The sequence below is a fragment of the Oryctolagus cuniculus genome, chromosome 4 (genome assembly GCF_051225735.1).
Source record: "Oryctolagus cuniculus isolate XC-2025 breed Fujian yellow rabbit chromosome 4, ASM5122573v1, whole genome shotgun sequence".
Lineage (NCBI taxonomy): Eukaryota > Metazoa > Chordata > Mammalia > Lagomorpha > Leporidae > Oryctolagus > Oryctolagus cuniculus.
In genome coordinates, this window is record NC_142870.1 from 77,414,975 (window position 1) to 77,432,705 (window position 17,731).

Below are 17,731 nucleotides of genomic sequence, written 5' to 3' on the forward strand. Positions count from 1 at the left end.
TGAACTGTATGAACCATCATATCATAGTGTATTTTTAAATTTTTGACAAATCTCCATACTGTCTTCCATAATGATTATACCAGTTCATATTCACACAAATAGTGCATTAGGGTACCTTTTTCTCCACATCCTCGCCAGCATTTTATCCTAAACATTTTTTGATCTGTCTCTTGGCTATTTGTATTTCATCCTTTGGAAAATTCCTGTTCATGTCTTTTGCCCATTTCTTAACTGGATTGCTTGTTTTGTTGATGTTGAGTTTCTTAAGCTCTTCATAGATTCTGGATATTAATCCTTTATCAGATGAATAGTTTGCAATTATTTTCTTCCACTCTTTCAGTTGTATCTTTACTTTAATGAGGTTTCTTTTGCTGTGCAGAAGCTTTTTGCCTTAATATAATTTTATTTGTCTATTTTTGCTTTTATTGCCTGTGCTTCTGGGGTCTTTTCAAAGAAGTCTTTGCTTATGCATTGTCTTGCAGCATGTTCCCTGTTTTCCACTAGTAACTTGATGCCTACTATTGTTTCTGAAATTTAACACTTAATCTTTTTTTGGTTTTACACAATCATCATTTTTCTCTTACTATTTTATAAATTTCCATTTTGTCTTTTAGCATTTTACTACTGTAGATCTCTTTGCTTTTATCCTATTTGAGTTCATTGAGCTTCATAAATGTATAGGCAATATTTTTTTAGCAGATTTAGGAAGTTTTCAGCCCTTATTTCAACATTTTAATATTTATCTGCTTTTTTTTCTCTTTCTTCTGTTACTGCTAATGTATATGTTTGTAAAATTAATGGTAGTCCAAATTTCTTTGCAGTTGTCCATTTTCTTTCAATCTTATCTCTTCTGTTCTCCCTGCACCATTGTAGTAATCTGTTACTTGTTTTTCCAATCTCAGTTTCTTACACCTCAAGTTGCTCTATTAAGAGAAACCATATTAATACTTTTGAAACATTGCTTTACATACATCACTCCTCAACTTGTAAGCTTCTGATGACTCTCCACATTCTTTTTTTTTCTTTCTTTTCTTTTTTTTTTTTTTTTTTTGACAGGCAGAGTTAGACATAGGGTAGGCACAGCACCTATCCTATGAGAGAGAGAGAGAGAAAGAAAGGTCTTCCCTCCATTGGCCCACTCCCCAAATGGCTGCCATGGCTGGTGCGCTGCTACCGAAGTGTTGCACCAATCTGAAGCCAGGAGCCAGGCGCTTCGTCCTGGTCTTCCATGTGGGTGCAGGGCCCAAGCACTTGGGCCACCCTCCACTGCCTTCCCGGGCCACAGCAGAGAGCTAGACTGGAAGAGGAGCAACCAGTACAGAATCCAGCACCCAACCAGAACTAGAACCCAGGGTGCCAGCGCTAGGTGGAGGATTATCCTAGTGAGCCACGGTACCGGCCAGACTCTCCACATTCTATATTGAAAATAAGTTGCATAGATTGCCACTAACTGTCCCTTTTGTACCTTACGAACATTATTTTCACTAAACCGCTCCATGAATTTCAGTCTTATCAAATTGGCTATCCATAATGTCCTAATTTTAATTCCGACCTCCACAACTCTTCACATCTATCACTCATTGGCTTATAGTATCTCACAATCTTTTTATTTGTTTAATTTATTGAACTATTGAATTCTTTTTTTTTTATTTTTTGCCAGGCAGAGTTAGACAGTGAGAGTGAGAGAGTCAGAGAGAGAGTTATAGACGGTGAGAGAGAGACAGAGAGAAAGGTCTTCCTTCCGTTGGTTCACTCCCCTAACGGCCACTACGGCTGGCGCTGTGCCTATCTGAAGCCAGGAGCCGAGTACTTCCTCCTGGTCTCCCATGCAGGTGCAGGGACCCAAGTACTTGGGCCATCCTCCACTGCCTTCCTGGGCCACAGCAGAGAGCTGGACTGGAAGAGGAGCATCCAGGACAGAATCTGGCGCCTCAACCAGGATTAGAACCCGGAGTGTCAGTGCCGCAGGCAGAGGATTAGCCAAGTGAGCCGCGGTGCTGGCTTGAATTCTAAGCCAATGGAAGCCTGGTTATTATTTATAAGGATAGCAATAAGTGTAATTGTAGATGATGTTATTTTATAAAATATCACATTCAAAGACATTTTCAATCAACAGGCGGCAGCACATATAATAAAACCTGAAAACTTTCACCCCAAAGTAACTTGCTGATGTTGGAAATTTAGCTAAAACATTGACTAATTATTTGATTGTATAATTATTTTTCTTAGAAAATAAGTTAATGACACTGATGCGTACTAAATGGAAAATAATATTTGGCTCCTTATATACGCAATTTTAAATATACTTTCATTCAGCTTCATTTAGTGAATGGTTTAGCAATTTAGAGAATCTCTGATGAAAAATGTAACAAATTGAGGTGGTATAGGTCTCTCTGCGGGCTATGTCACTTTCTTCAGTTATTTCCATTTTCACTTCATTTATCCAAGCCAGTAATTTTTAGATATTTTTTCTTCCATCTGAAAACAATTGTTCAAAGAGAACCCCGAAGGAAATTTGTCTCTTTATAAGACATGTGCATGTTTTACATGGTCACGTATAACCTCAGCAATTCTATTTTATATGTGGTACAGATATTTATATACTTTTTACAATATGAAGAATGATGACTAGTTTTAAATTATGGTTACTTCATTGTTCAAAATAGGATAAAACATAAAAAGGCAATTTCAGAAAGTATGCCATGGAGCCAATACTGGTTTGTTGGATGCTAATTCCTTGCCTGTTAAACAAATTGAATAAAATATCTTGACATCTCATTTGGATTTGGCTATGCCATGCTGAAGCTAGTTAAACATATACATATAAACACATCTATACATAATTTGTACATGTGTCTATAAGCAACTGTGGTGTTACATAATAGTGAATTAGAATACTTACTGAAAATAAAGAAAAAAGGCATTTCAAAAAACATGCCAAGTTTATCAAAATGCTACGTGGAGCTAAACCAAAAGTGTAACTAGAAAGGTAGGTGGGTTATGTGTATTAGTAAATTAACTTTCATCTCCTTTTTTTGATCCTTTATTCAAAATCATAAGGAATCTAAACTGGATAACCTTCCTCCCCAAAAATTAGAATCTTCATTTTATGAAACATAATATATAATAATTTTTTAAATTGTGAAATGTATAATCTATGTTCATTGTCCAATAGACTCTCCTTAAAATGAATTAGATGGAAATGGAATAATTTTGGTTGTCCATCATTTGGTTTCAGTGACAAGTCTTTCTACATATGAAAGGATTTGCTGCTACTATAGACAAAATATTGATCCTAGTATATTTTCTTCGTGGTAACACATTGGATTATGGCAGATAATTATCTATGTATGTGTGTCTTCAATTCTATAGTTATCTTCAAACAAATAGTAAAAATAACATTACACGAAACTAGATGTATATTTGAAGAATATAAAACAATAAGAATTGGAAAATTTTACAAATAACTATTGATAATATGGCAGCCAATTATTAGAACTCTAGAAATCATTGAAAACTTCAGTAAGAATTTTAAGATGTATAGACATGTATTTGCAATTATGAAAAACACAATTATATTATTAATTTTTCTTTATATTCCTTACTCATTTTTTAGATTCACATGGATGAGTAAAATTCAAATTAGATTTAATAAAATATTTTTTTTCCTTAGGAAAGAGTCAAAGAGAAGGAAGAAAATCTGAATCTTGTAAACCAATTCTTAAAGTAGAATATAAAACCTGCAGAAACAGGTATGCATTTTTACTTGAGAGAATATGGGAATGTCTGTAAGAAACATAGACAAGAAAGATAGCCTTTTTTTACAAGTTTATTGTTTAATGTTTCACATGATACATGTATTAACTGCTCATTAATAATAACTTATTTTGTTTGGTAGGTATGTCAGTGATGAACATTATAAAAATTGCAGTTAGCAAGTGTTAACTCTTTAAATTCTTATGAGTACTTAGATAAGCATTGTGTACACTAACTATAATAACAGAATTTTTGTCTATGCATATTTCAAGTTGCAGTATTTATTAAGCCTAAGTTTTATGCCTGTTGTTAATGCATATAAAAGAATTAAATACATAACCAAGTCTGCACTTTAGGATCTTCCATTCTAAACTTTGAAAGATTCTGCTTAGACAGATGATTAAGAGTGGATTGAAGTTATGTTTTTGCAAAAATTAAAAAAGGAAGGAATGAAAGAAGGAGTTAGATGGAAGGAGGGGATAGAGAGAGAAAGAAAAATGATTGGGGCCGGCGCAGTGGCACAGCGGGTTAAAACCCTGGCCTGAAGTGTCAGCATCCCATATGGGCGCTGGTTCAAAATGCAGCTGCTCCACTTCCAATCCAGCTGCCTGGTATGGCCTGGGAAAGTGGTAGAAGATGGCTAAGTCCTTGGGCCCATGCACTCACATGGGAGACCTGGAAGAAGCTCCTGGCTCCCGGCTTCGGATCAGTGCAGCTCTGGCCGTTGTGGCCAATTGAGGAGTGAACCAACGGATAGAAGACCTCTCTCTCTCTCTCTGCCTCTTCTCTCTCTATGTAACTCTGACTTTCAAATAAAGAAATAAACCTTGGAAAAAGAAAAATGGTTAACATCTTAGTATTGTACCTATGATATACATGAAATCTTTTTCTTTATATTAATGGAATACTAATCAGCCATAAGAATAAAATCTTGTCTTTTTGCAAAAAAAATGGATGTAACTGGAAACAATTATGCTTAGTTAAATAAGCCAATCCCCAAAAGTCAAATATCATGTCTTCTCTGATATTTGGCAGTTAATAAAATATATATGAATGAAACAGAAAAATGTTATATAAAGGAATAACAGTTAAAAGAAAAAATAGTTATATGTATCAGCATAATAAATATTTTCTTAAATTTTTAATACACCATTTTCAGTGAACTTTTTAAGATTTATTAATTTGTTTGAGAGGCCAAATTACAAGTCTTCAACAATTGGTAAACTCCCTAAATGCCCATAATAGCCAGGACTGGGTCAGGCACACTGAAGCCAGGAGCCAGGAACTCCATCCTTATCTCCCACATAGGTGGCAAAGGCCCAAACTCAGGCCACCATCTTCTGCCTTTGCAGGTACATTATCACTGAGCTGGATCAGAAGCAGAGCAGCTAGGACTTGAACTAGCAGTCTGATATATGATGTCTGTGTCACAAAAGGTGACTTAACCTGCTGTACCACAATGCAAGTCCCTTCTGTAAACTTTTAATTAATTAATTAATTAATCAGAGCAGTAGAGAGACATAGAGAATACAAATCTTCCATTTACTATTTCACTTCCCAAATTCCTACAACAGCCAGGGCTGGCCAGGATGAAGGCAGAAGAGACATAGAAGACCCATCACCTATTGCCTCTGAGGGTAATAATTAGAAAGAAGCTAGATCAGAAGTAGAGGAGGGACTAGTACTTTGCCGTAGTAGGTTAATTTTTACAAAGATCCATTTTCAGTAAATTTAGTGATCATATTGTTAACCCTACACTTAAGTAAAAGTATGAAATACACTAAGTAAATAGTATGAAGAAGGAAAAAAAAAAAAAACCACTGTTCCTCTAGTAAAGAGACAAGGGCTGTAAATAGTCATAAAATCTCAAAATGTTTATTTCACTCCAATAAATTATATTACAGGTACTCTATTGTTACCTTGGATCAGGGAAAACATAGGATATCAGTTTTTTGGGGGCTGGCTTATTTCACGAATGGTTTCTAGTTGCATCCGTCTTGTTGCAAAAGGCAGAATTTCATTTTTTTTTAACAGCAGAGTAGTACTCCATAGTACTATAGTGGAATTCATACCATAATTTTTACAGCAGAGTAGTACTCCATAGTACTATAGTATAATTCATACCATAATTTCTTTATCCAGTCAACATCTGGGTTGATTCTTTATCTTGGCTATTGTAAATTGTGCTGCAATGAACATGAGGGTACAGATAACGCTTTCATATGCTGATTTCTTTTAGGTAAATTGGGTAAATTCCCAGGAATGGGATGGCTGGATAATATGGCAGGTCTATATTCAAATTTCTGAGGTATCTCCAAACTATCTTCCACAGTGGCTGCACCAGTTGACATTCCCAACAGTGGGTGAGGTTACCATTTTCCCCACAGCCTCACCAGCATTTGTCATTTGTTGATTGCTATCTATGAGCCATTCTAACTGGAGTGAGATGAGAAACCTCACCTTGGTTTTGATTTGTTTTTCCCTGATGGCTAGTGATGCTGAGCATTTTCACAATTGTCTGTTGGCCATTTGAATTTTCTCTCTTGAAAAATGCCTGTTCAAGCCCTTAGCCTATTTCTTAACTGGATTCTTAATATTTTTTTATGCTGAATTTCTTGAGCTGTTTATAGATTCTGGATATTAACCCTTTAAGAGTTGGCATAGTTTGCAAATATTGTTTCCCATTCTGTTGGTTGCCTCTTCACTTTGCTGACTGTTTCTTTTGCAGTGCAGCAGCTTTTCGGCTTGATGTAATCCCATTTGTGAATTTTTGCTTTGGTTGCCTGTGTTTCTGTGGTCTTTTCCAAGAAGTCTTTGCCTATGCCAATGTCTATCAGAGTTTCCCCAATGTTCTCTAGTAATTTGATGGTTTCAGATTGTAAATTTAGGTGTTTGATCTATTTTGAGTAGATTTTTTATGGGTCTAGTTTCACAGTTTTCCACGTGGAGATCTAATTTTACTAGCACCATTTTTTTTTTTTTTAGATAGACTGTCCCTTTGCTACAGGAATGACTTTAGCTCTTTTGTCAAAGATAAGTTGATTGTAGATGCCTGGATTGATTTCTGGAGTTTCTGTTCTCTTCCATTGGTCTAAAATTTTATTTTTGTGCCAGTACCAGGCTATCAGGCTGTTTTGAATTATAACTGCCTGGTAGTATGTCTTAAAGCTTGTATTGTGATGCCTCCTGCTTTGTCTTTGTTGTTTAAGATTGTTTTAGCTATTCAGGGTCTATTGTTTCTCCATATGATTTTGGCATCATTTTTTTCTAGATCCATGAAGAATGTCATTAGTATTTTGATTGGGATCACATTGAATCTGTAAATTGCTTTTGCTAGTATGGACATTTTTATGATGTTGATTCTTCCAATTCAAGAATATGAAAGATTTTTCCATTTTTTCTGTCTTCTATTTCTTTCTTTAATGTTTTGTAATTCTCATAGTAGAGATATTTAATGTTCATGGTTAAATTTATCCAAGGTATTTAAAGTTTTTGTAACTATTGTGAATTGGATGAATCTTATAAGTTCTTTCTCAGCCAAGGCATTGTCTCTGTATACAAAAACTGTTGATTTTCATATGTTAAAAAAGTTCCTGCCACTTTACCAAACTCTTTCATGAATTCCAATAGTCTTAGTGGAGTATTTTGGATCTCCTATATTTAACATCATTTTAGCTGCAAATAGGAGCAATTTTATTTCCTCCTTTCCAATTCATATCATTTTTTATTTCTTTTTCTTGCCTAATGGCTCTGGCTAAAACTTCCAGAACTATATTGAATAGCAATGGTGAGAGTGGGCATCCTTGTCTGGTTCCAGATCTTAATGGGACTGCTTCCAACTTTTCCCCATTCAGTAAGATGGTGGTTGCCAGTTTATAAACTGCCTTGGTTGTGTTAAGGAATGTTCCTTCTATATCCAATATACTTAAGATTTTCATTATGAAAGGATGTTATATTTTATAAAATATGCTCTCTACATCTATTGAGATAATCATATGTTGTTTATTCTTCAGTTTTCTAGTTTCATGTATCACATTTATTGATTGGCAGATGTTGAACCATATTTGCATACCAGGGATAAATCTTACTTGGTGTGGGTGAATGATCTCTCTGATGTGTTATTGGATTTAATTAGCTAGTATTTAATGTCTTTTTTGCATCTATGTTCTCTTCATCTGTTGTATCTTTTTCTTGTTTAGGAATTAAGGTGATGCTGTCTGCATAGAAAGAGTTTGGAAGGATTCCCTCTCTTTCTGTTGTTTTGAATAGCTTGAAAAGAATTGGAATCAGTTCTTTGTCTGGTAGAATTCAGCAGTGAAGCCATCCAATCCTGGGCTTTTATTTGTTGGGAGGGTCTTTATTACTGACTCAATTTTCATCTTGGTTATTGTTCTGTTTGTTTTTCTGTGTCTTCATGTTAGATTGTATGTGTCCAGGAATGTATCCATTTCTCTTAGGTATCACAATTTGTTGGCATACAGCTCATTGTAGTAATTCCTGATGATTCTTTTTATTAGTATGGTATCTGTTGTTACATGTCCTTTTCATTTTTGAAATTTATAGCTTTGGGTCTTCTTTGTCTTTTTTTTTGTTAGTTTGGCAAATAATGCATCAATTTTGTGTATGTTTTAAAAAAAAACAGCTCCTCATTTCACTGATCTTTTGTGTTTTTGTTTTGATTTTGTTTATTCTTTAATTTTAATTATTTCTTTCCTCCTACTAATTTGGGGTTGGGTTTGCTGTTGTTTTTCTAAGTCCTTGAGATGCAACCATTGCTCATTCATTTGGGATATTTCCAATTTCTTGATATAGGCACTTATTGCTATAAACCTTCCTCTTAACACTGCTTTTGCTGTATCCCATAAGTTTTGATATGTTCTATTGTCATCTTCATTTCTAGAATTTTTTTTCTATTTTGATTTCTTATAAGACCCACTGTTCATTCAAGAGCATGTTGTTCAGTCCCCATGTGTTTGCATATGTTCTAGAGATTCCTGAGTTGTTTCCAACTTCATTCCATTGTGGTCAGAGGAGAAGCATGGTATAATTTTGATTTTTTAAAATTTTCTGAGATTTGTTTTATGGCCTAGTATGTGGTCTATCCTTGAGAAAGTTTCATGCACTAGTGAGGAGAATGTATGTGCTGCAACTGTAGGATGAAAAGTTCTGTAGATATCTGATAGGTCTATTTGGTGTATAGTGTCACTTTGTTTCCTTGTCAGTTTTCTGTCTGGTTGATCTGTCCATTGCTGAAAGTGGGACATTAAAGTCCCCCATTACTATTGTATGGAGTCTGTGTCTTTCTTAAGATCCATTAACATTTTTTTAAAGATTTACTTATTGATTTGAAAGTCAGAGTTACTCAGAGATAGAAGAGGCAGAGAGAGAGAGAGAGAGAGAGAGAGAGAGAGAGAGAGGTCTTAGATCTGCTGGTTCACTCTCCAGTTGACCATAACAACCAGAGCTGCACTGATCTGAAGCCAGGAGCCTCCTCCTTTTCTCCCATGCAGGTGCAGGGGCCCAAAGACTTGGATCATCTTCCACTGCTTTCCCAGGCCATAGCAGAGAGCTAGATCAGAAGTGGAGCAGCTAGGTTGAACCAACACCCATATGGGATGCTGGCACTTCAGGTGGCAGCTTTACCTTCTACGCCACAGTACCAACCCCTAATGTTTCTTTTAAATAGCCAGGTGCCCTGTAATTAGGTCATTTATGTTTTTTATAGTCACATTCTACTGTGGAGTTTACCTCTTAATCATTGCACAGTGCCCTTCTTTGTCTCTTTTAACAGTTTTTGTGTTAAAGTCTATTTTGTTTGCTGTTAGAATGGCTACAAAGTCTTTTTTGCTTTCTTTTGTGATGGAATATCTTTTTCCATCCTTTCACTTTCAGTCTGTGTGTATCTTTGTTGGTGAGATGTGTTTCTTGTAGGCAGCAAATAGATGTATTCTGTTTTTTAATCCATTCAGCCTTTCTGTATCTTTTAACTAAAGAGTTTTGGCCATTTACATTCAAGATTACTATTGATAAGTAACAAGTTGGCCCTGCCATTTTTCTGTACATACTCCTATTGTTTACTTCTGGTTTCCTTTGTACTTTTACTGGGAGATTTTTGCTTTCATATTCTTTCAAAATGATGACTATCATTCTGTGTTTCTGTGTATACCATATCCTTAAGCATCTTTTGTAAGGCCAGATGAGTGGTGAGAAATTCTTTCAATTTCTGTTTGTTATGGAAAGTTTTTATTTCACCTTCACTCATAAATGAGAACTTTGCAGGGTACAGTTATTCTGTGTTAACTGTTTTTTCTCTTGAATCTTGGACTGTGTCTCTTCATTTTCTCCTAGTCTGTAGAGTTTCTTATGAGATGCCAGCTGTGAGTCAATGGAGATCCTCTGAAAGTAATTTTGTGTTTCTCTCATGCACATTTTAGAATCTATTTATGTTTTATTGCTGAAAGTTTGACTGTAGTGCAATATGGTAAAGATTTTTTCAGGTCATGTCTATTAGGAGTTCTGTGTGCTTCCTGTACTTGGACGTCCATTTATTCTTCCAAATTGGGAAAGTTTTCTTTGATTATTTCACTAAATATGCCTTCTAGTCCCTTCTGTCTTTCCACACCTTTAGGAACTTGTAAGACCTGTATGTTGGGTTGGTTGACAGTGTCCCATAAATCTCCAATTACTGTGTAATTTTTCTATTTTTTTCTTGTGTTTTTTTTTCTTGGTATGACTGAAAAATTTCCAAAGATTGACTGTCCAGGCTGGACTCTGCCACACTGTCCCTCTGGCTATACCACTACAGGTTGCTGTAGTTTGATCTCACCTCTGTCTCCAAGCTGGTGCCTTCTCTGGCTCTTGGCTGTTGGAGTCACATGTTGTATCTGTGTTCATGCGGCATGTCTGCACCTTCTACACAGGTCCACAGAGTTCCTCTTCCTACCATAGAATTTCCACTGCAGTTTTCTCCCTAATTCTCCCCTGAAAGTGTAACTCCTACACTCTATTTTTTTTAAGTATTTTTCCCTGTCCTAGCATAGTTCATCATTCCCTATTCCACCATCTTGGAATCCCTACTATGTAATCTTTTAAATTTAGTTTGTTTCATTCAATATAATGCCTTTAAGAGTCATTCAAATTGTGTGTTGATAATTTGTTAATTTTTTAATATTATATGTATGAAGACTTGTCAGTTATGTTTTTTAAAATTCTTTTATAACCAGCTCTCTGCTGTGGCCAGGGAGTGCAGTGGAGGATGGCCCAGGTGCTTGGGCCCTGCACCCCATGGGAGACCAGGAAAAGCACCTGGCTCCTGGCTCCTGCCATCGGATCAGCGCAGTGCGCCGGGCGCAGCGCGCCGGCCGCGGCGGCCATTGGAGGGTGAACCAACGGCAAAGGAAGACCTTTCTCTCTGTCTCCTTCTCTCACTGTCCACTCTGCCTGTCAAAAAAAAAAAAAAAAGATTTAAAAAAAAATTCTTTTATAAGAAACCATTTGATACATGTTCCCTAATGGATGGATTTGTACTCATATTAAATAGTAGATGAGGCAGTTTGGTGTGGTACAGCATCTATCAAACTGCATTACTTTAATCTGTAATGGTATTCGGGGGGAAAAGGGGAGCTGTAATTAAATAAATTTGAGAAATAAACATATTTATCATTGCTCAAAATCTTTAATATGTGGAAAGAAATATAAAATTTCTCAATTTAGATGTGGTTTTGAAGGTACTTGTCAAATTATTAATTTTATTTATTTACTGAAGAACAAATATTAAACTATATATGAAAGATACAGGATTTAGAGTCTGGTTTAAATGTTTGTCATGGCATTCACTAACAAGGTATTTAACTTGCTAATCCTAGATTGCTCTTAGACAAAATGGAATTAATACTATCTTTATTATGGTTGCTTTGAGGATTACATAAAATTTACTTTGTGTATACACATAACATAATATATGTCACATTGAAAGCATTAAGTAAATTGTAGCTATATTACCAGACATAGCATATATTAGTATTTAGGAATATAGACTCTGGAGTCTTTTCTATCTCAATTTTCTTTTGGGTTTTCCTGCTTGTTACTTAACCTCATTAACAGAATAAATACAGTACTTATGAGGATATAATGTGATAATTAAATATGTAATAAAATTAGCAATGAAAAGTTTCCTGAGTATTTTTCTGGAGAAGTAACTTTTCATTCAGTCATTCAGTAGTTTACAGAGAGTGAAGTATGTATCAACACTGAACTTCAGGCCCAATGTTTTCTGATGCAGTGTTGTTGGAACAGAAGTGTTAAACTCTTCCTTTATTAGAGTATTAGAACATTTTTCTAATGTGTATAAAAAAAGGAAAAGTACATTGCTCCTTATTTTGTGTTTAAATTAATACTAGATAATGAGAGTAAATTCCAGAAGATAATTAAAGTTACCACTTAGGAAAAGATAATACATTCTCCAAGTCACAGTCTTTTATCCAAACTCACTAACAAATGTATAAAAGCATATACTGTTTTATAAATATTAGGAATATATTTTTATGAATTATAAATACTTTTTAAATATGCAAAAAGCTTAATAATATAAATGTATCTTTTGTGGAAAAAGTAAGTATGATTGTTATTGCCATCATTAATGGTATGGTCATTTACTATGTAAAATGATAGATGCAGGACTAACACTCAAATCAGACAATGAAGAACTCAGGGGAAGTAAGTTAGAACATCTTAGCTTATTGTGCTTACAACTCAAATATGTCAAAATATTGTGACAGAATTAATAAGAAAAAATATTCAGTTTATATATGTAAGTTTTATGTAGGATTTGATAGAAACTTTAAAATTTTTGATTGTTATATAATCAGAATAAGATTAGCAAATGTTTGTCCGCAGTGCAAAATAGAAAAAGAAGGTAAATTTTAGAATGATTCCTCAAAACAAGTATATTCTTCAATTCAGCACACAGATGGAAGTCTTAAAGGAAGCATGTTCTCAAAGAACTTAATACACTAAAAGGCTAGTTCTTTTTGAAAACTTTGTTAGACTGTGTCTTCTCTGCTGGGGGCAGCTCTTTGTGCTACAGCCCCTCACACCCTGACACTGTTTGCCTGCTCCAAATTGTTCTCTACTCCATCCTTGGTCAGGAGCACCTCACAGTTGCATTGGTGCTCAGAAGACCTGGGTAACTGACAAATGAGTGCCTGAGCTTCTTGGCAGTCCTGTGTCCCCTGTCCTCATTCCTCCAGGGCCATAGCTTCCAAACCAGCACCATCTCAAAGGACATTGGCACAGCAATCAAGTTCATTGGGGGCTAGGGCCATCATGGTAGGGGTAGCTGGCCCTGGGGCTATACTGGGGAGTCTCATAATTGGTTATGCCGGGAACCCTCTTTGGATGCATGCTGCTCTTCTACGTGATTCTGGGCCTTGCCCTCTGAGAGAGCATGGGGTGTTTTTGCCTGATGGTGGCCTGTCTCATCTTGTCTGCCATGTGAAAGAATTGTCTCCACCTCTCAGAGTTGTTGTTTCTCCTGTGCCTCATCTTCTCTCTATGTTCCTTTTCCTATAACTTCCCAGGTGACCTGGGGAAAGTGGCTAAGGGTTTGACAGAGGGAAAACAAATAAATACTGTAAAAACTTTTTTAGAGAAGAATATTTTCAATTTAGTATTTGCTTCTTGAAAATACTTCATAGCAGTTTTTTCCTTTTGGACACATACAGTAGAAATATAGAGGTATTGATTTTGATAAAAAGAAAAATAGAGAAGCTGTTTAATAAATTTCAGACAGCTATAATATACTATAGAAATCCTAACCCCACTCTACTATCCAGTTGTATCTTACAAAGTAATAGACCAAAATAGTGGTTTGAAGTTAATTAAGCAAGATAACTAGAGCTGGTTGGTCATAGGTACAGCTGAGGAGATTATACTTACCTTTGGTGAACTCTTTTTGCCTTACATGCTAGCCTTCTCCATCTTTATATTATAACTACAGAAAGTCCACTATCTTGAATTTTTGTTACTGTCTAACATTCTGGGCTTTCCATTGTCACATTTTATTTCTTTTGTTTCTTACACATTTGGGCCTCAAATGCCAAGTAGTTAATCTGAAATTCTAACATAGACCAATATTCTAATGGGTATGATTCAAAGTTTGGGAACCAACCAATTTATGTGACGAGTTAGTGAACATTTCCATTGCTCTCCAACTTCACTGATATTTCCTAGTCCTACACAAACATTGTTGGCATAATCCATTAGTTATTTTAACGATGAGAATATGCATCCAGCAAAGGAGAAATGGTGGAATAGTAGGTTGTAGAATAAGAATTTGGGGACCAGGAAAGTCTTTTGTGCCTGTCAAATTACATTATATATAATTCCCACCAAGCATGTTCTTTAAAGGTTCAGTCCTATGACTGTGTCATCATCTTAAATGAACTTCATAGTCTCATTAATGTTCCTTTCCTGTTTAGTGAACCATTCATAATATTCTCTGGTGGGCTGTCCTATGACAAAGCTTGTAGAAGACCAAGTTTAACCATCATGCATGGAAAAGCAATTACAGTGCTTGAAATGGATCATCCTATTGTTGAATTTCTAACTTTATGTGAAACACCCTATCCAAACGGTAAGTAACTAAAGCAAAACTGTTAATGTTGCAAAATCATTTTTTGAAATGACAAGTTCTTAACAAAATTAAGGTTAAATATTTTCAGTTTGGCAGCAGATGTCCACTGTCGTACAACACTGTGAACTACAGGTGCTGGAGCAGGTCTGCAATTGTACCTACTTGACAGACTGGAAATAAGACACATGTAGTGTGGCAGTGCTGGCGTTTCAGGTTCTAATTTCAGGTGAGTGCTTTAAACTTTGATAAGGATGGTGGAAGCTGAGCTGGGAGGATCGGATAGGGGTCTGGGGTGAAATCACTTGGGGAAACTGAGGTCTCCTAATAGTCTCTCCTAGTCCAGCTCCACCCATCCCATTCCAAAGCCAATCAAAGTTAAAGCACTTACCTGGTATCAGTGATCTGTAACTCTGGTGATGCTGTATCTGTTTCAAACCTGGCTTTGCTTCAGATGCAACTGCAGCACCTCTGATTACTCCAGGATTGCTGATGTGTGGTTAGAAATTTATTTCAGTTTTGAGAATAATCATAAGGATCTTCTACAAGAGAGGTGCCTACATGTTCTTTTTTATCATCCTGTAAACCTAAAACCTATTCTGGGAAATGTTGCACTCATACCCATATATCTAAAAACTTCCGTCTGAATGCAGACTGGGCTCTCGGTTTTTTCCTGATACCCCCCTGCTCTGTCAAGTATATTCTCTTCATTCAACTTGGCTAGCTAAAAACAAAACTAAATTCATATGAAAACTGTATAACCAAATCAGTTGACAATGAAATATTTTACTAATGAACTCTTTAAAAATGACAAGAGTGAAAACATAAAAAGGAAATAAGAGTTGATTATTGATAAAAAAAAATGGCTTGTATACACATTAGTAATTTTCAAGAGGGAGCATGTAGACACTGGGGAAAGAACACTGCACATGAGGAGAGAATATTTGGATTTCTTATTTAGCCTTATCACTTACTAGGTATGTGACCTTGGGTAAATCACTTAATATTTATGAATGTTTTATCATTGTAGAATGAAAATAATAGTATCATCCCCACATGATTATTAGAAACTCAAGCAAACATACTTTGTAAACTATAAAAAATATATTTTCTGAGTTATATTACTAAATCTATTTTAAATTATTTAATTTCATGTTAAAAATCGGATAAATTATAATAAGTATAGCATTTTATTTCCAGAATTACTAGAGACAGGCAAATCATGTATGTTGTCAATTAATCAGCAAATATTTATTGAATACTTACATGGCATCAGTACATCATAGACTGGTTGAACACAATCGTATGAAACTGACCTCTGATATCATATTACATAAAATCTGATTAAATGAGTAAGATAATTATGATTTGTTAAGTTTAAATAATGTAAAACCTTAATTAAATGCTGAATTTTATGGTTCAAGTATAAATAATATAACAATTTATTGACTAGTTAAATGGTTAATGACTTAAATATTCATGCAAAGCTTCATGGAGAAATTGGATTTAGTAGGCCTTGGAAAGGATATTGCCTAATGGTTTTAGAAACTGTGAAGTTTTATAGTGTGAAATCAATTTTGAGAAAAATTGAAATCTTTTTGGATATGTTTGGAAGTAGAGAATCAAACAGGAATTTTGAGGAAACACTAAAATGAAAGCAATAGTTTAGTAAGATTTGCCAAAAAGAAATATGTGGGTTGAAGGAAAACACTGAAATCTGAAGTTCCAGATTCCAGTGGGAGGCTTTTATAATGTGCATTTAAACTGATCAAGGCCTGAAGCAGAGTGCTACCTGAAGGAGTGGAATGAGAAAAAAACTGTTGAATTTGTTGAACTACTAGTCTAGGCAGTGACATGATAGATGAGATAACTACATATTTTAAGAGCATGGTTTCACATGCAATACTAGCTGTTTTTGGAAAGAGAAAGGTGAGATGAGACTGAATCAGTAGTTATTTAGAAAACAAAAAGAAAAGATCTTACAATATTTATTTATGAATCATCAGAAAAAAAGTGTTTGGGGGGGGTCATGAGACTGAACAATGATAGAATAAAATAAGAATAGAAGATGAAAAGCCAAGCTTAAGAAAATGCCTCCTAATAAGAGCCTTGAGGAAGATATGCCAGGAATAGGAACTGAATGTGTGGCTGCAAAGATAAAACACTTCATGTCTGTGTATGTAAATTTCTGCACATCAGTGGAGATATTGAGACAATTTCTAATGTTTCATAACACATAAATGAACCATAATCATACTTATTCACTTCCATGTCACATATATAGATATTTTTTTCAGGGAGGTGATAATGAAGATCAAATTTTTCATTTCTCAGGAGCTAGAAGTAGTTAACTTTGCTCAGTAAAATGCAAATTTGTTCTATTAACTATTTAAATGTATCCAACTATTAAAACAGTTAATACATGAAAATACCAGGAAAAAACCTAACTGTGCACAGCTGTATAAAATGAAATTTTTATGCCCTTTTTCAGAGGCAGTGTAAGTTTCTTATATATCCGTGCACATGCATATATGTACTCATTTATTTATGTGTAAATGATCTCCTTTTTGTATTAAACACAGCATACCCAGCAGGCAATTTTGCTCTTTATTTTCACTTAACTGTGTAATTTTAATTTCATGTTATCAAATATATAAATTCAGCCTTCTGTACAGCCCACATAGTGATAAGTGTTATGCATATGTTAAATGAAACAAATTTTTTAATGTTTTATTATTGCTGAAACATTTATGACATCTGACAATTAACTTATTTCTTAAAGAGCACAAATACTTCAGTGCTTTTAACTGAGGTGGCACTGCCCAGAATAATTAACAGACTATAATCGGAATTTGTTTAACATCTAGATTTAACTGTTTCCATTCCTCTCCAACCCCATACATAATAATGAGTTTATTTTTTTAAAAATAGTAATTATAATAGAGCTTTTCACTCCATTGAGGGCTACAGTTAAAAACTGAGCCTGCTCAGAAATAAACCAATGTAATAAAGGAAATAGTACAGTTTTTACCTATTGAGCACCTACTATGTCCTAGGCTTTGCTTTCACCATTTCATATACATTGTTTCATCTATCCTTCATAACAACCTAAGGCAGTTATCATTGTGCCATTTCAATTGGAAAGAAATTGAAGGTCAAAAAGATAACTGATTTGCTCTTTGTAAGTAGTAGCCATAGAATTGACTCTAACATTGACTGCTAAAGAAATCTTTTCATTCACTGGTCAATAGTACACAGCGTATTGCTATAAAGGTGAGTCTTCTGCTGTCAGTTTGTATTATTTGAAAAGGGCTAACAATAATCTAAAATGTATACAAATTACCT

General features: G+C 34.9%; 1 protein-coding gene and 1 pseudogene across 14 annotated transcripts in view; both read left to right on the forward strand.

Moving 5' to 3' along the window:
• Nucleotides 1-17,731, forward strand: part of STXBP5L (syntaxin binding protein 5L) — a 425,888-nt gene that overhangs the window by 203,898 nt on the left and 204,259 nt on the right. For all 14 annotated transcript variants that reach the window (XM_089331765.1, XM_051859274.3, XM_051859272.3 and 11 more), the window contains exons 10-11: nt 3,674-3,752; nt 14,235-14,389. In XM_089331765.1, the coding sequence (XP_089187891.1) occupies nt 3,674-3,752; nt 14,235-14,389 (234 nt within the window). The remainder of the gene's footprint in view (nt 1-3,673; nt 3,753-14,234; nt 14,390-17,731) is intronic.
• Nucleotides 12,454-13,252, forward strand: LOC127493938 (ATP synthase F(0) complex subunit C2, mitochondrial pseudogene; annotated as a pseudogene).